The sequence below is a fragment of the Artemia sp. Qi Xiang Cuo genome, chromosome 5, assembly GCF_049724085.1.
Source record: "Artemia sp. Qi Xiang Cuo chromosome 5, ASM4972408v1, whole genome shotgun sequence".
Classification (NCBI taxonomy): domain Eukaryota; kingdom Metazoa; phylum Arthropoda; class Branchiopoda; order Anostraca; family Artemiidae; genus Artemia; species Artemia sp. Qi Xiang Cuo.
This window is the reverse complement of record NC_142798.1, coordinates 14,042,157-14,061,461: the sequence shown is the minus strand read 5'-3', so window position 1 is coordinate 14,061,461 and position 19,305 is coordinate 14,042,157. Positions and strand designations below refer to the sequence as shown.

Genomic DNA, 19,305 nt, shown 5'->3' with positions numbered 1-19,305 from the left:
CACCGATTTGTGTGACACTATTGGTTGAAATATCCACCTGTGTAAGTTTGCAAATCCCTTCCCTCCACAATTTCGTCCTCATTAGGATTAAAGACTCCTAGATACAATGCTGTAATCTATTTGTTTATTCTATTGAAATATTTGTAACTTATTCAAAACAGACAATGTATTCTTTCTCTCTCCCTCTCTTTCTCTCTTGCCTTCTCTCTATCCCTCTCTATCTCTTTTTCTCACTCTCTCTCCTCTTTCTTCCTCCATCTTTCACTGTCTTTAAAAAAAAATATTTTAAGGTCTAGGTATATGCTTGACGGTATCAAGTGCTAGTATCGAGACCGGATTTTAGAAAGATGGGGAGAGGGCTCCGAAAATCGTTGGAGCCTCATATGAGGTCTCAAAATATTAGTAGTACTAGAAGTTAACAACCTATTCTATCACATTAACAATATTTTTGAAGGATGTTTATCAATTACTGTGAATTTACTACTCCAATTGTAAATAAATTTTCAGGGACTATATGGATTTCCTTGAAGACCTTGAAGAGGACCCTGGTCTTCGACAGAATATTGCTATTTACAAGGATACCAAAAAGATGGAACAGAGAAAACTAGTTGCTCAAGAAGCAGAGGAAGTACCAGAAATTGGCCTTGAAGAAATGTTGGAAGATTTACATATTGGAACTGATGCTACTGGGGAAGAAGGGGCAGCTATGCTGGAATGATTTGCCATATTAAAATATTGGTCCGGAATGATTTTATTGCTAATCAGTTAGAACTATTCTCCTGTAGTGCTAATGAGGTGTAAACCATATCTGAAAGTGACCAAAATTTCTTCTTTGGAAAAAAAAAACGGGGTAAATAACCGTTTGTTAGGTTGAAATTTCTTTAATATTCAATCAAGCTTATGTAGCCAACTAAAAAAAGGAGTGGGTATACATACCCTTCAGTTTTAAGTTAACAGTACTTGACAGATAATTTAAAAACAACTCCAGACTGCGGGATTATTTTAAATATTCAAAATATTAATTCTATTTGGTTGATTTAATTTTAGCACTTGTGTGCTCTCGGGTATTGAAAACCCGTTAAGATTGTTTCTTCGCGGTGAAAAAACAATAAATAGTTAAATCAAATTTTTGTAAAATTTGCAGTGAAACCTCTCAAGAAGAAGGACATTATAAGGAAAAGATTTAAACTGGTTTTCGTATTTTAACTATTTCACTATCAATATATATATTTCCAAAGGCTCCTTTTCAACTCTTGCTTACATCTTATTTTCCTTCGTGACACTCGTGTTTGCCATTGTCCGGAATGGACTGACGTCTTTTACCGATGCCACTGTAAAACGAATATTAGCCGTAGAGAGAAATGGTTGCCATCTTGCCAGGAATGTGGTCGCGTCCATTATTACGCGTCCACATTTAAGCTAATTACCCGTACCCATATTTACCCATAATTACCGTCATGTCTTGTCCATATTTACCCTAATTACCCATACCCATATTTACCAGACTTCCTTCCGGGGTTTGTTGAGTTCATCAGAGCCTTTTGATATCGAACCAGGTACGTAACATCTCAGTTGTTAAAGACTTTGGGGACGAAATGAGCATTAATCAGGGTAAATATGGGCGGGTATAATCAGGGTTTGAGTAGCAAAATTATCCAATCCTCTTACCCAATCCCCCACCATGTAAATTTATATTAAATGGTGCGCAATTCAACTACTGAAAAACAATGTTGGCGAAGTTCCCCCCTCCCTCCCCCTTCCTATCTACTTACAGAACACAAAATCATACTACACATAAACTGATCATCATACTTCTACATTATTTGGCTCTCAAGAAAATCTTCTATATGGGTCTTGTCAAGTATATTGATTTGTATTCGGCTATGACGTTATTTTCTCTTAGGGATGTGTTTAAAGGTTCGCTTTATCGCTCTGTGTTGCTTTATTTCCAAAATATGACGGTTTTTGGAAGTTTAACCTTCTAGTTTATACAAGACTGATGGATAATGCTTCAAAATGTATAGATGAAGATTGGAGAGCTATTGGACTGCAAGATTGAGTGTCAAAAATTGCACTTATTAGCAGAGTACAACAAATTTGTTTCCAAAATTTAATAGAAAAATTACTTAGATCAAGATGATTTTAATCCTGCTCGGATGTAGTATTCATCAGAACCCCTATCACAAGAAAGGGGTTCTGAATCTTGGATAGTATTTTCGTCCTTTAAGAAATCAGTTGTCGCACTGAGTGGGACGATGAGAAAGGTCGCTCTAGCAGAAATTTGGTGAACTTAAAGACGACTCCACATTGGTAATGGAAAGTTAATGTGGTTAGTGCCAGTTTTTAAGTGATCAATGAATTACCATATATCGTTGCTGTAACTTTCTATCTGATAATAAAACTTCTGGGATATTTGCCAAAACTTGTTTTCTTCATTCTAAGAAACTCTTCGCAAAAGAAAGATCTGCCGGACAGTCTTTGTTTAATCCTACTTTGATCCTACTGACCTAACCTGATAGAAAAGCTTAGCAAATGATTGATGGTTACTATCTCAGAACTTTAAAAATGCCAGATGCGCCCTGTAGGAGTGGCAGCGATGATACTCTTGAGCTGGGCATTTTTTTTTTTTTTTTTTTTTTTGCACACTTGCGTAAGATGACATGAATGCCAGAATTAGCACTAAGTTTATATTTGAAAAAAGGGTATCATGTTGGTCTTATTACTAGTAAATTAAATTTTTTTTAAGCAAGTTTTTCTCAAACGAAATTAAAAATCAGGGTTAAAACTTAAAAGGAACCAAAAATGTTCTGTATATGAGTAAGGCTGTCGTCTCCCTGTATCTCCGGTCTTTGCGCTAAAGTTTGGGTAGTACTTTCTGAAAAGCATTTTAGAGTGCAAAAATACCTGGTGTTGGTCTTTGCAAGTATTTTATTTACCGATTGCCTCTTAGAATTTAAAATCTAATATTTTATTTTATAATATTTTATTTTATAATATTTTATACCATATTACCTTTAAAGTGGAGGGAAGGGGAGAAATTGTAAGAATTCTCTTGGGTGGCAAAGCTGGGAAGACACCTGTTTTAACCCTATTTACGGATATTTTCTATTCCTTAGTCATTTTCAACAGTTTTTTTTTTCTTAGAGGGGCCTTTCCCCAACGGGTTTTATGGCTCTTCTGGTCCTCCCCCAATTACGTCCTTGAAAAGTTTTGATATCACGGGAAACTTGGACCAACAATTAGTTGTGAAGATAGTCGTTAACAAAAATAAAAATAAAATCCCTACCACTGTTGTCAAGTGGTAGTGATAGGGATTAGGAACTAGGAAATCCCTATCACTACCGCTGTTGTTGTCAAGTTTTTATTTTCACTGGTATTAAGATTAGAAATCTGGCTTACCTAATGGCTTCCCAATCGGTTATCAATTTTTATCAACATAGCAGCAGAAAAGGTCTTGAATGACTAGACTTGTTTATACGACAACATAATAGCAGAACAATAAAACATCGGACGAAATACAGAACAGAAGTTTGTTAAAATCCCGGAAGCTGTCATAGCTTTACTATATTTTGCTATCAAATTTGTTTCGCTGTACTTTATCAACCAAATTTTCCAGGTTTTGGCATCTGGCCAGAGCAGCATGTAGCTTCTGCTGAAGTTTAGCAATTGTTTCATCTTTAACAGCTACAGCTTCTCTCACCCTAATAAAAATATAAAGATTAAATCGGCTTTAGAATCGTATTTATCTTTAAAATGGTTTTATCTTCCAACTGCATTCATTCATCTTTTATTCATCTTTTATTTTGTTTTTTGGGGCTTGTTTTTTTTTTTTTTTTTTTTTATTCATCTTTTTTTTTGTTTTTTGAGGCTAAATTATCATGACACGACAATATGAGTTTCAAGAATTAAAATCAATTCATAAATAATAATTACAGTCATGACTGTAATTATCTCAGCATAGAGTATTGTTCGTAAAACACGGAATTCTTCTTCTATCCAGCCAGAAAAGGTTTGAAGGATATTTAAAGCAGGAAAAACCGGTTATTTAGGTCTGTCTCTCTGTTAACATTATTGATTCTTAGATGCCTAGTGGCTGTTTACCTAGTCAGGTAATGCACTGCTTTTTCTGTACTATCTGGTACCTGTTCATTTCATAAATTTTTGTTTTGACTACGTCAAGGTGCGCATTAATTGGTTATTCCCTTTGACGTCACTTTGCCTGAAAACGGCAAAGCTGGCAAACGATCTTCTTCACGATCACAAAAATTGTGAAGACACGATTTAAGAAGCTTTAGACTAGGTGATTGGGTGTGACTGTGTTCTAAACTCAATTCCGTCTGGACTAACTGTTACTCCCGTTTGAATTTCATGAGAGTCTCATAGGACCTAACTACCACATTTCCGGTTTTATATCTTTGAGTAAATTTTCAAGTTACCGACAGAAGAAGATAGCAAAGAATAAATACACAAATTTTCAGGTTTTAGAGTAGAAGTTTCTTATTCAAAGGATTTCCGTATTCCAACATGGGAAGGAGTTTTCCATTATTCTCAAGCATAACAAATTTAAATTCAGGAAAGTGCGAGGATCCGCTTCAGTAAAATTAAAACTATTGTATGATTTTCTGAAAATTCACTAGAAAGTCAATTTTATAAAAAATGTAATGGCTGACGTTAAAATGAATCCAAAGCACGAGCCACTTTAAAAGAACTTCCGTCCAAAATTTATATTTGCTAAGAGGAACCAGGGTTCTATTTCTTCATAAAATCTATTTTGAAATACCGAAAGGACTCAGAATTAGAACTACTGGTTGTAGTATTTATTTCTAAATTGGACTTATCTTTCATTTGTAGACGTGTCTCTTACCCTTACCCTTGGTGTGTCCTCACCCTACCCCATGAGAAAAACAAACGAATAAATAAAATCTAAGGTGAAGTCCAGCACAAATCAAAACTCTTCTGTGCATCACCTTTTCCCCGCTTCTCTTCTGAAGGCTCCAAGAAGACTGCATTTCTGCATTCACTCTGGAATGAATTTGAAAAACGATACTTAGGAGAATTACTTATCTGAAAATGCTTGAGTAAATGGCAGACAATATGTGAGTTCTTTTTTTATAATGTGCTATTTTCCAGGTAATTTCTTCTGTTACAAGTGCTTCTTCCCCTGAGCTCTTCTAAGAAATGTTCAGCCCGGACAGTATCAGACTTTTTTTCAAAATACCCGTTTCCCCCATCACATGCGCTACTCTTTTGTGCATCACCTTTTCCCCGCTTCTCTTCTGAAGGCTCCAAGAAGACTGCATTTCTGCATTCACTCTGGAATGAATTTGGAAAACGATAATTAGGAGAATTACTTATCTGAAAATGCTTGAGTAAATGGCAGACAATATGTGAGTTCTTTTTTTATAATGTGCTATTTTCCAGGTAATTTCTTCTGTTACAAGTGCTTCTTCCCCTGAGCTCTTCTAAGAATAGTTCAGCCCGGACAGTATCAGACTTTTTTTCAAAATACCCGTTTCCCCCATCACATGCGCTACTCTTTTGTGCATCACCTTTTCCCCGCTTCTCTTCTGAAGGCTCCAAGAAGACTGCATTTCTGCATTCACTCTGGACTGAATTTGGAAAACGATATTTAGGAGAATTACTTATCTGAAAATGCTTGAGTAAATGGCAGACAATATGTGATTTCTTTTTTTTTAATGTGCTATTTTCCAGGTAATTTCTCCTGTTACAAGTCCTTCTTCCCCTGAGCTCTTCTAAGAATAGTTCAGCCCGGACAGTATCAGACTTTTTTTCAAAATACCCGTTTCCCCCATCACATGTGTTACTCTAATAGATCCAGCTAGAAGTAATTCGGTCGGAATTATTTGTTATGTGACTGTCCATTAGTTTTACATTTTTCACTGAGCCTACAGATACGAATGGTTCAAAGGAGCCCTTTATCCGAAGTTGCGTCGTGATGTGGAATAAAAGTGTCCAGTAGAACGCTCAAGTATTTTATTTAATGTCTTATAATTTTCATTATTAAATATATCAGTTTTTATGGCAGTTGTCATTTTTATCTAAACTTTTTATTGATTTTTTTCGTAATACTTCATCTAACTACTTCTCACAAAGAAGCAACGTTCAAATAAAGACGTCGAGTGTGTTACAGAGTTCAACACGAAAGTTGAGAGCACTCGTGTGGAAATGGACTATTTATAAATAAAGTCCTTTGTCATGGAACTTTACCTGTGATACTGAATCTTAAAGATGGGACTCGGCTTTCTAAAATTCTCTGTAGTCGTGAATATATTTGTATCTTTACACAGGAAAATGGTGTGGTGAATCTACGCAAAGACACTTTCTCCTTTCAGAATATTTCTTTTGAAGACGTAGAAAAAGCAGATAAATTGGGGCTAAGGAACGCATTTCTTTAAGACAAAAGGCCCCCTTAAAAACAAATCATTTGTCTCTCTCTTTAAAAATTTGATCAAAAATGTTTCTTAAAACAAGTCTTAAACAGACACAGTATTGTCCTGAAACGTTTCGTAAAACACGTTTTTAACGTGCTTATCATTTGATAGACTTTTTTATTTTCTTGGAATAATCTTCATTCTTGGAGCTTACCCTCTTCATTTTAGAGCAAATGCTGGAGATGACACTGTACAAACTTACTGTCCATTACTGTCTTAAACAGCAATTGAAGAATAGCTTCCCTCTTCGCGATGACGTATGTCTTAAGTCAAATAATGACCCTCAGATTCCTTGCAAACATTTTATCTCTGAGACAGCCCCAGAGAAATAAAATCTCTTGGCTTAAATTCTAATACTGAGAACGAGTCTCGAGACTAATCACACGGTATCTTTTGACCCCTTGCACTTCCAAAACAATTTTGAGCTTCAAAGGGGTCTACCGTCTAGCTGGAATAGAAATCTTATTATAGTTGCATTTTTCTTGTAAGTTCTCTGGTTTGCGTATATCGCCCTCTCAACTTTCTTAACTGCTCGTTTCGCTCGTCCTCGCTGTTCCAAGTAGCTCAGATTCTTTTCACTGGCTTGATTGAGGTTTATACTCAAGGGCATAATTGGAGCCATCAGATCAATTTTAGAGTTTAGGAGAAATTGTGCGCTCCCACGCCCTAAAAAGATCTGCTATGCTGACCAGGTAGCGTTGAAATTGTGTAGAATGTATGGGCTCTGATTCAATATGCTATGTTCTGTATTAAGACTCTTCGAACTTACTCTTTCACGGTAAAAAAAAGAAGATTTCGTAGAGTGTTGAAATGAAACGGAAACAATTTCCTTTGTAAAATCACGAAGATATTTAGGAATTAAAGTAAATTGTTTTGGATTTACCGAATGAACTATTTAAAATTGTCAGTTGCATTCAAGAAACGCTTTATTATCAGGGTGGGCGAATTTGGTCCATACGTTTCGTTTGTGTAACCTCCCGGTCTCGCTATTTTTGACCAGTGTGCCTGCGCATTTTGAAGAGTTTAAAAACTCTACCAAACGTCCCAGAATTGGAACCAACGGTCCTATAAAATTCTCATTTTTTGGGGGTAATTAAACACTTTTTCTTACTTTTCTCTTCAAGTTCTTTATAATTTTCATTTAGGGGCAATATTCAGATAGAAAGAAAGCTTGGCTTGCATAGATATACTAATTTTGACTACAAGCTTAGTCATTTCTCTGGTATTGAAGACCAAGATGAAACACAACATACTTTTTATTACTTTTCTCTTCAATTACTCTATAGTTTTAATGGGGTGCCAAGTGTGGGATAGAATGAAAGCTTTGCTTTCCATAGATATGCTAATTTTGATAATAGGTTTAGCCACTTATACACTTGTAGCCACTTACACATATTAAATAAAAAAAACAAGTTTTTTAAACTGAAAGTAACGAGTGACATTAAAACTTAAAACGAACAGAAATTATTCCGTATATGAAAGGGGCTGTCCCTTCCTCAACGCCTCGCTCTTTACACTAAAGTTTTTCATTGTTTAAAAAAAAAAGAGTCGTGAGAAAGTCAACCTTTAGTGTAAAGAGCGAGGCGTTGTGGAGGGGACAGGCCCTTTCATAATACGGAATAATTTATGTTCGTTTTATGTTTTGATGTCGCTCCTTACTTTCAGATTAAAAAACTTGTTTTTTTTTCATTTAATTTCTGATCGTTTTTTAAACAAAAAAAACTTTAGCATAAAGAGCGAGGCGCTGAGTAGGGTTCGAAACCCCTATGCCATCCCAAGGCCAGAATATAATTTGCACTTTAATGAAAAAAATACAAATGAATATGCATTTTCAGTTTAATATACATATACCGGTATTTAGTAATCAGAAGTATTATTTGATTTATTAAAGTGATAAAAGTAAAAACATTTATTTTTTCTTAGTAAAGTACAAATTATGTTCTGGCCTTGGGAAAACATAGGGGTTTTGAGCCCTACTCATGCTAATTTCTGCCCGTTTTGAGTTTGACTCGGCTATTCATTGTAATATCTGCTCGTTTTGGGTTTCATTTATTTATCAATGCTGATTTATGGTAGTTTTACGCTTGGTACATTATTTGATTCCATTTTTGCTCATTTTTGGTTTAATGGAGTTCTTTACTTTGCTTTGAAAAACTTATTTTGTAGAATTTTTTTTTTTAATTAATCATAAATAAGACGCGCTTTAAGTCATTTTAATATTCATTAAGAATATAATGACTTCTCCATAAATAAATTCGAGTACAAAGGCTGGCAATTACAAAGCACCCTATATCTCAGAGTAAAGTTTTTTTTTTATTAGAAATACATAATTTCAACAAAACAACAACCTTAGCCAAGGGAAAGCAGAGCTCGACATTTGAGCTTAATGCATAAATGGAAAGCGATTCTGTCATTCAGAAGTCCTATATCCTAACAAGAGTAATCTTAAAGACAATTTTTTTTAAAAATAATGATGGGAAATCCGGCGCCCCCTTCATAGCAATGTCCCTTCCCCCATGAAAACTTCCTTCATGAAAAGATCATCCCCTATAACCCCCGACCCACCCCCACCCCCCGCTACCAGAAACAATTCCCCCTGAAAACGTCTGTATACTTCCCAATAACCAATACTATATGTTAACATTGGGTAAAGTTCATAACTTTCAGCCCTCCCCCTGGGGGCTTTGGGGGATTAAGTCATCCTAAAAGACATATTTATAATATTTTCGACCATGCTGAACAAAATGGCTATCTCAAAATTTTGATCGGGTGACTTTGGGAAAAAAGTGAGCGTGGGAGGGGGTCTAGTTGCCTTCCATTTCTTTTTTGGTCACTTAAAAAGGGCACTAGAACTTTTAATTTCCGTTACAATGAGCCCTACCATGATGTTCTAGGACCAATGGGTCGATACGATCACCCCTGGGAAAAAGAAAAAAAACAAAAAAACAAATACACGCATCCGTGATCTTTCTTCTGGCAAAAAATGGAAAATTCCACATTTTTGTAGATAGGAGCTTGAAACCTCTACAGTAGGGTTCTCTGATACGCTGAATATGATGGTGTTATTTTCATTAAGGTTCTATAAATTTTAGGGGGTCTTTTCCCCTTTTTTCGAAAATCAGCCACATTTTCTCAGGCGCGTAACTTCTCCTGGGTAAGATTAAACTTGATGAAACTTATATATTTGAAATCAAATTAAAATCTGATTCTTTTGATGTATCTATTGGTATCAAAATTCCGTTTTTTAGAGTTTCAGCTACCATTGAGGCGGGTCGCTCCTTACTTACAATTCGTTACCGCGAACTGTTTGATAAGCAATACCTATTTATTTTTGGTCCTCCATTACCAAGAAATGGCTAAACTCTCAATCAAAATTAGTATGCATGAAAAACTAAGATTTAATTCTATCTAAATCGTGAAATCCGTGAAAAATTATAAAGAACTTGAAGAAAAAACTAACAATTTTTTTTATTTATTCCAAAAATAAAAATTTTATGAGAAAGTTGGTTCCAATGTTGGGACTTCGGTATACTTTCTAGGATCTTCCCAGTGCGCAAGCGTACTGATGAGAAATAGCGAAACCGGATGGTTAGTTTGTTAAAATGACCTTGAGACGTTTGGACCACATTCGCCACTTCGAATATTTTCTTGCTTTTATCTTAATTTTTTTTCTTACTTATATACTTTATATAAGCCCGGTAACACCCTTCACTTTGGATACGGCCTTGAGTTCTTATTTGACAAAACATCTATTTTTGATTTTGCTTTTAGTAAAGTACGAATGACAACCGTGCTGTAATTGGGGTACAAGAGGGATGACTTCCCAGTTCAAATACCTAGTAATTTATGTTGTATATCATATAATAAAGTTTAAATTGAATATCAGTTTTATTTTTGCAATCGCTGTTTGTATGTTGTGAAAAATATCGTTCCCCATTTATATATTTAATAGATCTGATAATATACACTCACTCAGGAAATGAAAAAGAAGAAAAAAAAATCGAGATTAATCGATAAGATTTACTTTTAAATAATTAAATAAAATATGGTTAGAGTATTTTTACAAATGCCGAACGGTAAATTGAATTTTTTTGATTGTGAAGTTCTATTTCTCAGAAGAAAAGAAAATATATTACTCAGAAAAACGACAATAGAATTTACCGATCAGGAAAAACTCATTCTATATTTATTTGTATCTCTAGTATAAATTCATACCATTATAAAAACATTTGAGGGATAAATATTGCGGGAGCATTTTCCTTAAAATCCCTATCTGGATATTTACTTGTTTTAATAGAAAAAATTACGTTTTAGAAAAAAAAAACAAGCTACTTATATGATATACTCCCTACCTAATATTCTTCTAATATGTTTCTCTGACGCTCAACCCTAATGAAATATACTAGAGTATGATAAAAATGTAATACTTTAGAAACAAATTTGGGCTGTATATTTGCACAATAGAAGGGGGGGGTAAGTATAGCGGGTCTGCATGCCTAATGTCTTAGGTACAGTTATTCTGCATATTCTTTAGCAAGAAATATTTTCTAGATTAAAAGTGTCCAGATACTTTAACACCACCCCCCTAATGTGCAAATATATAGCCCAAATTATATATTTCCCATCTATTCGGTCACTTCTCTGTCTTGTCTCACACTAAACTGAAAGAAACTAACAAAAAAACGGTTCTATAATGCGTCAATGAATGAACAACTGGAGTGGTAGGGGTTTTATCACACAAGTACCAAAAGCGAGAATGGTAATTACCTATCATGAAGGTCTCGTAGCTCTCGTTCGTGCTTAATTTTCAATTGTGAAATTTCTCCTTCTTTTTCCAGAATGGAAAGACAGTACTCACTTCGGATTCTGCTTACTTCGCCACGTAATTTGTTTCTTTCATCTTCAAGAAGTTCCAGCTCACCTCTCATTTCTGTCTCTACAACTTTCTTTAGCTCATCTTTTTCAGTTGAGTACTTAGTGATTTTCTGGAAGAAAAAATAATAATGATCAATGATTAAATGCTGAATATAAGAAAAAGATACATAAGAATAATTATTCAGAAAATATTGCCTGAGGGATTTGAAAAAAGAGTTGACTGGAACGAATGTCAGAATTGAGTTTTAAAGATGTTATGCCATTTATAATAAAGGCAAATAAATTTAAAGCAATAATAAATAAAGAAAAAATTATTTATTACAATTAAAAAATTGTAATTCTGATTTATTTAAAAAATATTATTTAATAATATTTAATATTATGAATAAATAATAAATAGATATTCATATATATAAATAAAAATAATTTATGAATCTACAAATCAATAAATTATGATAAATTCATTTAATATTAAATAATTTTAACATTAAATAATAAATAAATAAATTGTAGCCATGGGGCTGTCAGTTCCTCTTCCATGGGACACAGTTCAGTTAAATCTTTAGTTTTAACACAGTCCATGTATCTATTTACTGGAAAGTAAAACCTTACTCCCTGAGACTGGGGAATCTTCCTCTGAAATTAGCCGGAAGAACCAATGGGAAAACTTAAAATTTATGGCTTCATAATACAATTTTTTTTATTGTTTAATTTTTTGAAGAAAAAAACTTCGGAAATACTAGAAATGAAATAGCCTGATAACACTTTTTTGGGACCCACGTCATATTTTCTCTTTAATACATATTAAAAGAAATAAATAACTGAAGTGGCTTAGTCAGTAGAAGTCAACATTGTTAGAAAAATGGGAGAAAACATACAAACCAATATTCTATCATAGAAAAACTGATAAATAGCACAATGTCTTGTAAATGAGAACTTTCATTTAAAAATAGCGTTAATATTAAGATAAAACTTTGAGTATAAACAAGAAATATAAATAATTTTTAACTGTTAGAAAATAAAAATTTGAAGTAGTAAACTGTTGTTGCTAAAAAAAAGTACAAAGATAGGAGAAAGAGGAAGAATAGTAATATAACAAGCAATAACTGAAACAACGTGCATTATTATTAATTACAAAAACTTTTTCCACAAAATAAGTTTTTCAAAGAAAATTAAAGAACTCCATTAAACCAAAAATTAGCAAAATAAAATCAAATAATCTACAAAGCGTAAAACTACCACAAATCCACATCGATAAATAAATGAAACCAAAAACGAACAGAAATTACAATAAATAATCGAGTCAAACTCAAAACGGGCAGAAATTAACGAGAGTAGGGCGCAATACCCCTATGCCTTCACAAGGCTCTGGCCTTGTGAACATTACATAATTTGCATTGTACTGAAAAAAATACAAATGAATGTCCATTATCAGTTTAATATACATATACTAATATTTATTCCTTAATCTGATTTATTGAAGTTATAAAAGTGAAAACATTAAAAAAAATAAATTCCAGTAAAGTGCAAATTATGTTCTGGCCTTGGAATGGCATAGGGATTTTAAGCCCTACTCATGTTAATTTTCGCTCGTTTTGAGTTTGACCCCCCTGGTTTACTCCCCCAAGGTCTCAAGGCAAGGGCTGCAAGTTATGCAATTTGTTCATTGTTTACATATGGTATATGTTATTGAGAAAAAGTATGCATGTTTGACTTCTACTTTCCCAAAATACGAAGCGCATTAAGATGAGTCTTTCAGAAAAGGTTGAGGGGAGTGTTAAACTTAATCATAAATTGTTGTGTGTATATGGGTTGTCAAAAGGGTGTAACTCAGGAATGACTGAGTATATTAAATTGGAATTTTCAGGAAATGATAAGGAAGATGGTCAATTGAGCAAGAAGTCAATATTTGCACGCTATTACTACTACAACTACTGCTGCTTCTACTGCTACCACAAGTACTATTATAATACCACTAATATCCCTAAAACTACTACTTCTGTAGCGAGTACTACTACAGCTGAGGATATTGAAAAAAAAATATCTGTGGAAACGTCGAGGGGAAAGTTAAACTAAATCAAAATATACTATGTGTACACAGATTGCTGATACGGGCGTATCAGCAATATAATTCGAACGGCTTATCATATCAAGAGGAAACTTCAGGGGCACCATGAGTGGGATGTTCAGTTGACCAAAAGGTAAAATGTACCTGTTACTACTGCTACTAATAATTATACACTATTACTGCTATCACTGTTCCTGCTACTACCACCACTACTACAATACTAGTACAATAAAGGCTACACATATGAAGAGGAAAATTTGACAGAATATGGGGAGGGAATTTTAACTAAATCAAAATACACTATGCGCATGCAGATTGTCAAAAGGGCCTGTCTCAAGAATTGATTTGGGTATTAAACTGAAACTTTCGAAGAATACTTAAATTTGATTGCTAATCTTTAAGTAGTAATAAAGCATTTCTAGTATTAGTTTATTTCCAACACATGATAATTGCAAAAACAATTGTAAAATAATTTCTGTTTCTCAAAAACACTTTTTCATCAAACATTTGCTTAACAAAATACATTCTAAAATATTTGTAAATTTTTTTTAAAATGTAACTTTAAATAATATTATGTTATATTTAAATTTTCATTAACATGGCGCTTGAGAAACTGTCACTTCCAATTTTTATGGGATTATCCTTTTTCAGATGGCTGATTATCATGGGCACAATGTTTTTTTTTTGTTTTTTTGGTTTTTATTAGACCAGGGCACTTTTTTATCATGTCGTAGAAACTTCAAAAAAGACTCATTCGATTGGAAATTGAAAGGGCTAGTGTCCTTTTTAATAGTCGAAAGTAATTGGAGGGCAACTAACACCACTCCCATGCCCACTATTTCCCCAAACGCATCCAATCAAAATTTTCAAATATGCATTTTGTTCAAAACAGTCTAAATATCATATAACAAGGTTTTTGAGGTTGAAACTAGCCCCCAGAGCCTGGGGGCAAGGTTGTAAGTTATACCCAGGGGGAAGAGATGGTTGTATAAACTTTAGAGGAGGCTCATTTTGTTGAAAATTGGAAGTTCTAGTGCCCTTTTAAGAGTCAAAAATGATGAAGGGCAGCTAGCCCCCCCCCCAACTACCCCTATTCACCAAACGAGCCTGATCAAAATTTTAAGATAGCTATTCTACTCAAAATAGTCCAAAGAATATATAACAGTGCCTCTAGGGTTGACACAACGTCCCAGTGCCGTGAGGATAGGGTTGTAAGTCATGCCCTGGGGTCATATAAGGTCTCCTCAACGCCTCGCTCTTTACGCTAAAGTTTTTTATTGTTTAAAACAAATAGAGTTGTGAGAAAGTCGAACTTCAGCGTAAAGAGCGCGGCGTTGAGGAGGGGACATCCCCTTTCATATACGGAATAATTTCTGTTCGCTTTAAGTTTTAATGTCGCTCCTTACTTTCAGTTAAAAAAAAACTTGTTTTTTTTTAAATTATAATAAAGATCAATGTCTTCTTTGGTACTCAAACTTTAGTTTTAGTTTTAGTTCTCTTAGGAAAGCTTCCTATTTAAATTGCGTGTGATGAATTAGTAAACTTAATCAGATTCTTTCTAACGCTAAAAATTTCACCTAAATAGTGTTTTATTCTTTTTTAAAGCAAAATAGGTAAAATAATGGAGAGATAATCTAAGACAATTAAATTATTGACATTAAATGAACATTTCGGATCTATATCCAAGAACCATCCTGAGCAAAGCACATTTAAAAATCTTACACTAAAAATCTATCATTAAATCTGAAATTAAAACAGTCTCAGAATCATTACTTCAAGAAAGCTAAATCGAGACTGTCCTTGGAAGTTCAACCAGTCTGGGTTGAATTTCCTTAAAGTAATGATTAATGGGTCACGAACATATCTTTTTTTTTTTTTTAACTCTACTTACATATAAAAAAGAAAAATTTGAAACAAAAATGTGTCTAAAACTCTGATTGAAACAAAATCTTGATCGTATATTTCAATTAAGCATAAGATATTTCAAGCAACACATAACTTTCAGAAGCCAAAAACAGTGTTTTCAGTGCTTCTTGGTTATTTTTCTTGTCTCATCCCCCCACCCATCTCTCATCAAAGTCCGTGGATAATTTTTTCGATTTCTGAATTCAGTGCGTAAGATACCAAGTATATTTAAATTTTGTTACAAAATATATATTTTCTAAAAGTGAAGATTAAATACTAGATGATCTAGCTATTTTGTAATAGATGAATAAGAAACACGGAAACGACATTAAAAACAAATTTAGGAGCCACTATGAGCAAAATAAGAAACAAAGATGCTTCAGAAAAGGCTCTGTTCTCAAAACCAGGGTTGTATCAATGAGATACCGAAGAATTCAAACCCCTCTCTCCTCCCTATAGAAGTATTTTATATTGCACAAAAACACTTAAATACTGCAGATAAAAGTTGAAAAAAAAACTTTTAATTGGTTGTGGAAATTCCGAGCTTTTTCAATGAAACTCCGAGAGAAATATATAAAGAAAGTTAAATTAATCCCTCCCCCCTCTCTAGAAAAAGCTCACGATACTTTTGATTCATCCATATTTTCCAATGATATTCACTTGAATCGTTATTTTCGATTTGTTGGTGAATTGCGTGCTGGCTTTCAGCTTCTCCAGCTAGGACTGATGAAGTTTTGTGGGATTCAGCGAAAAATGAACCTCTGAATGAAGTGGGCTTGGGGAGGAGTGTACGCGGTTCTGTCAATATCAGGCCACAAAATGCTACGACGAGTTTGTAGTAATAGTCAAACTGCTTGTGGTGGTGAGCTGTAATCAAGGAGTGACTCGTGCTAATAATATAAGCAAAACTCTTGGCAAAAAGAAAAAGCTTGACTTTTGTCACTGACGTCTTAAGAACAATTGCTCAAACACAAGAGGAATTGGAATGGGCTAAATAGTACGCTCCACAGTATCTTAAGAACAGAAGAGCATAATGTCGTTTTGATTTAACAGATACAAGTTTCAGTTTAAATATTTTAGAGGCAATCGGCTACACGTTTGTCCAGTTTCCACAATTTCAGTTTAAGTTTACCGATACAAGTTCCAGTTTAAATGTTTTAAAGGCAATCGACTGCACATTTGTTCAATTTCCACAGTTTCAGTTTTGCTTTCAGTTTACTGGTACAAGTTTCAGTTTAAATGTTTTCAAGGCATCGGCTCCACATTTGTTCAGTTTCCACAGTTTTAGTTTAAGTTTACTGATACAAGTTTTAGTTTAAATGATACATTTGTTTAAGTTCCACAGTTTTAGTTTTAGTTAACTGATACATGATTCAGTTTAAATGTTTTAAAGGCAATCGGTTGCACAGTTGTTCAGTCTTCACATTTTCAGTTAAGTTTACTGATACAAGTTTCAGTTTAAATGTTTTAAAGGTAATTGCCTGCACATTTGCTCAGTTTCCACAATTTCAGTTAAAGTTTACTGGTACTAGTTTCAGTTTAAACGTTTTAAAGGCAATCGACTGCACATTTGTTCAGTTTCCACAGGTTCAGTTTTATTTTCAGTTTAGTGATTCAAGTTTCACTTTCAATTTTTTAAAGGCAATCGGCAGCACATTTGTTCAGTTTCCACAGTTTCAGTTTTTGTTTTAGTTTATTCATACAAGTTTCAGTTTAAGTGTTTTAAAGGCAATCGACTGCACATTTGTTCAGTTTCCATAGTTTCAGTTCAAGTTTACTGATACAAGTTTCAGTTTAAACGTTTTAAAGGCAATCGACTGCTTATTTGTTCAGTTTCCACAGTTTCAGTTTTAGTTTAAGTTTACTGATACAAGTTTTACTTTAAATGTTTTAAAGGCTATCAGCTGCTCATTTGTTCAGTTTCCCCAATTTCAGTTTCAGTTTACTGATACAAGTTTCACTTTAAATGTTTTCAAGGCAATCAGCTGCTTATTTGTTCAGTTTCCACAGTTTCAGTTTTAGTTTCAGTTTACTGATACAAGTTTCAGTTTAAATGTTTTAAAGGCCATCGGCTGCACATTTGTTAAGTTTCCGTAATTTCAGTTCAAGTTTACTGATACAAGTTTCAGTTTAAACGTTTTAAAGGCAATCGACTGCTTATTTCCTCAGTTTCCACAGTTTCAGTTTTAGTTTCAGTTTACTGATACAAGTTTCAGTTTAAATGTTTGCTTTGTTCCTTTGCTTCAGATTTTATTATGTTTGTTGTTAATCAATAAACTTTTTTTTTCTTCAAAAAAACGGCAATCGGCTGCATATTTGTTCAGTGTCCACAATTTCAGTTTAGGTTTACTGATAAAAGTTTCAGTTTAAATGTTTTAAATGCAATGGACTACACATTTGTTCTGTTTCCACATTTTCAGTTTGAGTTTTAGTTTAAATATTTTTAAGGCAATCGGCTGCCCATTTTTTCAGTTTCCACAGTTTCAGTTTACTGATACAAGTTTTAGTTTAAATTTTTTAAAGGCAATCAGCTGCCCATTCGTTTAACTCATAAATGCTTTCAGCACAGCAATACAGAAATTTAGTATAAAAAGTGGGAGGTTGAGGGGGGCATCCCACCCATATTCGGGATAGTTTATGTTTGTCTTAGGTTTTATTGTGGGTCTTTTCGTTTAAAAAAAAACTGCTTTTGTTTAATAATTACTGCTTTTATTCAGTAGATATCAGCTTACCATCTGCGCTTCCTCCAGTTCTTTAGTCCTTAAAGTGACTGAAACGCGTAAAGAAGCAATTTCTTCTTCCTTCGTAGAGAGACTCGTCCGTAAATTTAAAATTTTTGCTTTTTGTTCATCTATTCTTGCTTCAAGCTCATTAATTTCAGATCTGAATTTCTCCTTTAAATTCTTTAATGTCTGCTGATGTTGTGACTCATGATGGCTTTTCATTTTGATCATCTCTTCAGCAAAATTTTCTTGCATAATTTTAGCTTCTTTTTCTCCTTGCTGCAATTTTGAACTTAGATTGGAATTCAAAATTGTTAGATTTTGAATTTTTTGCTCGTAGCTTTCGTTAAGTTTGTCTACCGCTTCTTCTTTTTCTCTTCGCAATGCATCAGAAAGTGATTTGATTTGCATTTGATTTTTGCTTTCTGCCATCTTAAGTTCGGAATTTGCTTCTTCGACGAGGTACGCTTTCTCGCGGGAGAATTTCTCCTGGAGCTTTCTAATGTAATCTTCATGCTCCTGTTGAATTCTATCGAGCTCTGAATTAGCTCTGTCCCGCTCTCTATTTAATTCTGCTTCAAGTCTAGTTTGTCGTTCCATGTATGACCTTTCTAAGTCATTAATTTCTCTTTCCAATTTTATTTGAAAAGATTCGCGTTCTTTGGCACACGCTGCATCTTTTTCTGACTGAAAAAAAAAGAAAATTTGCTAACTAAAAAGGCAACTATTTGCTAAGGAAACGCATTCTATAAATTGCTATCAATCAATAAAATAAGAAATTAGAATAAAATCTAACATACAGGAAAAAAAAAGAAATGATAATGTGTTTACTCTTGTGATAAGAAGTTTCAGCAGGATATTTGAAAAACGCTTTCATGTTTTTTTCTAAAGATGTATAGGACGATCCACAGAATTTCTAATTTGGTTCGTAATATCCGTACATATGATGTTTTTTATAGATGCTGTTTAGTTAAGTCATTTCTGGCAGATCAGCAATTGACTAACTGAATTCGAAAAGTGATAATTGTGAATTGACCTTGACGATGAAGCTCAAGTGGAAGTAGAAAATAATGAAGTCATACTGGAAATAAATACAAAAAAGGATAACAATGCTAAGACAGATGTTTGTATTGTCATGACTTCTAGAAAATGATTATTCTTTTTCTGGACTATTATATTCTTATGAAATAATATCTGATTGGTTTTATTAGGTCTCTACTTCCTTTCCTAAGTCTATTGCTAAGTCTATTTCCTACGTCTATTGCTTCCTTTCCTAAAATCA

The 19,305-nt window shown here is 33.7% G+C and overlaps 3 protein-coding genes across 3 annotated transcripts in view; 1 reads left to right on the top strand and 2 right to left on the bottom strand.

The window, feature by feature from the left end:
* The window catches only part of Nmd3 (60S ribosomal export protein NMD3), a 64,132-nt gene extending 61,738 nt beyond the window's left edge, over positions 1-2,394 (top strand). The window contains exon 11 of the mRNA XM_089088743.1: positions 508-2,394. Within this exon, the coding sequence (XP_088944869.1) occupies positions 508-718 (211 nt within the window). The 3' untranslated portion in view covers positions 719-2,394. The remainder of the gene's footprint in view (positions 1-507) is intronic.
* Positions 2,395-3,351: 957 nt separating this feature from the next.
* LOC148951838 (uncharacterized) lies at positions 3,352-18,438 on the bottom strand. The gene is made up of 3 exons (XM_089088742.1): positions 18,033-18,438; positions 11,220-11,437; positions 3,352-3,701 (listed from the first exon to the last, which is right to left on the bottom strand). The coding sequence occupies exons 1-3, from the start codon at positions 18,432-18,434 to the stop codon at positions 3,563-3,565; spliced, it is 759 nt and encodes a 252-aa protein (XP_088944868.1). The 5' UTR covers positions 18,435-18,438; the 3' UTR covers positions 3,352-3,562.
* An 18-nt stretch (positions 18,439-18,456) lies between these two features.
* LOC148951837 (uncharacterized) overlaps positions 18,457-19,305 on the bottom strand; it is a 129,699-nt gene continuing 128,850 nt past the window's right edge. The window contains exons 8-9 of the mRNA XM_089089082.1: positions 18,573-18,710; positions 18,457-18,522 (exon numbers count right to left, since the gene is read on the bottom strand). Of these exons, the coding sequence (XP_088945208.1) occupies positions 18,457-18,522; positions 18,573-18,710 (204 nt within the window). The remainder of the gene's footprint in view (positions 18,523-18,572; positions 18,711-19,305) is intronic.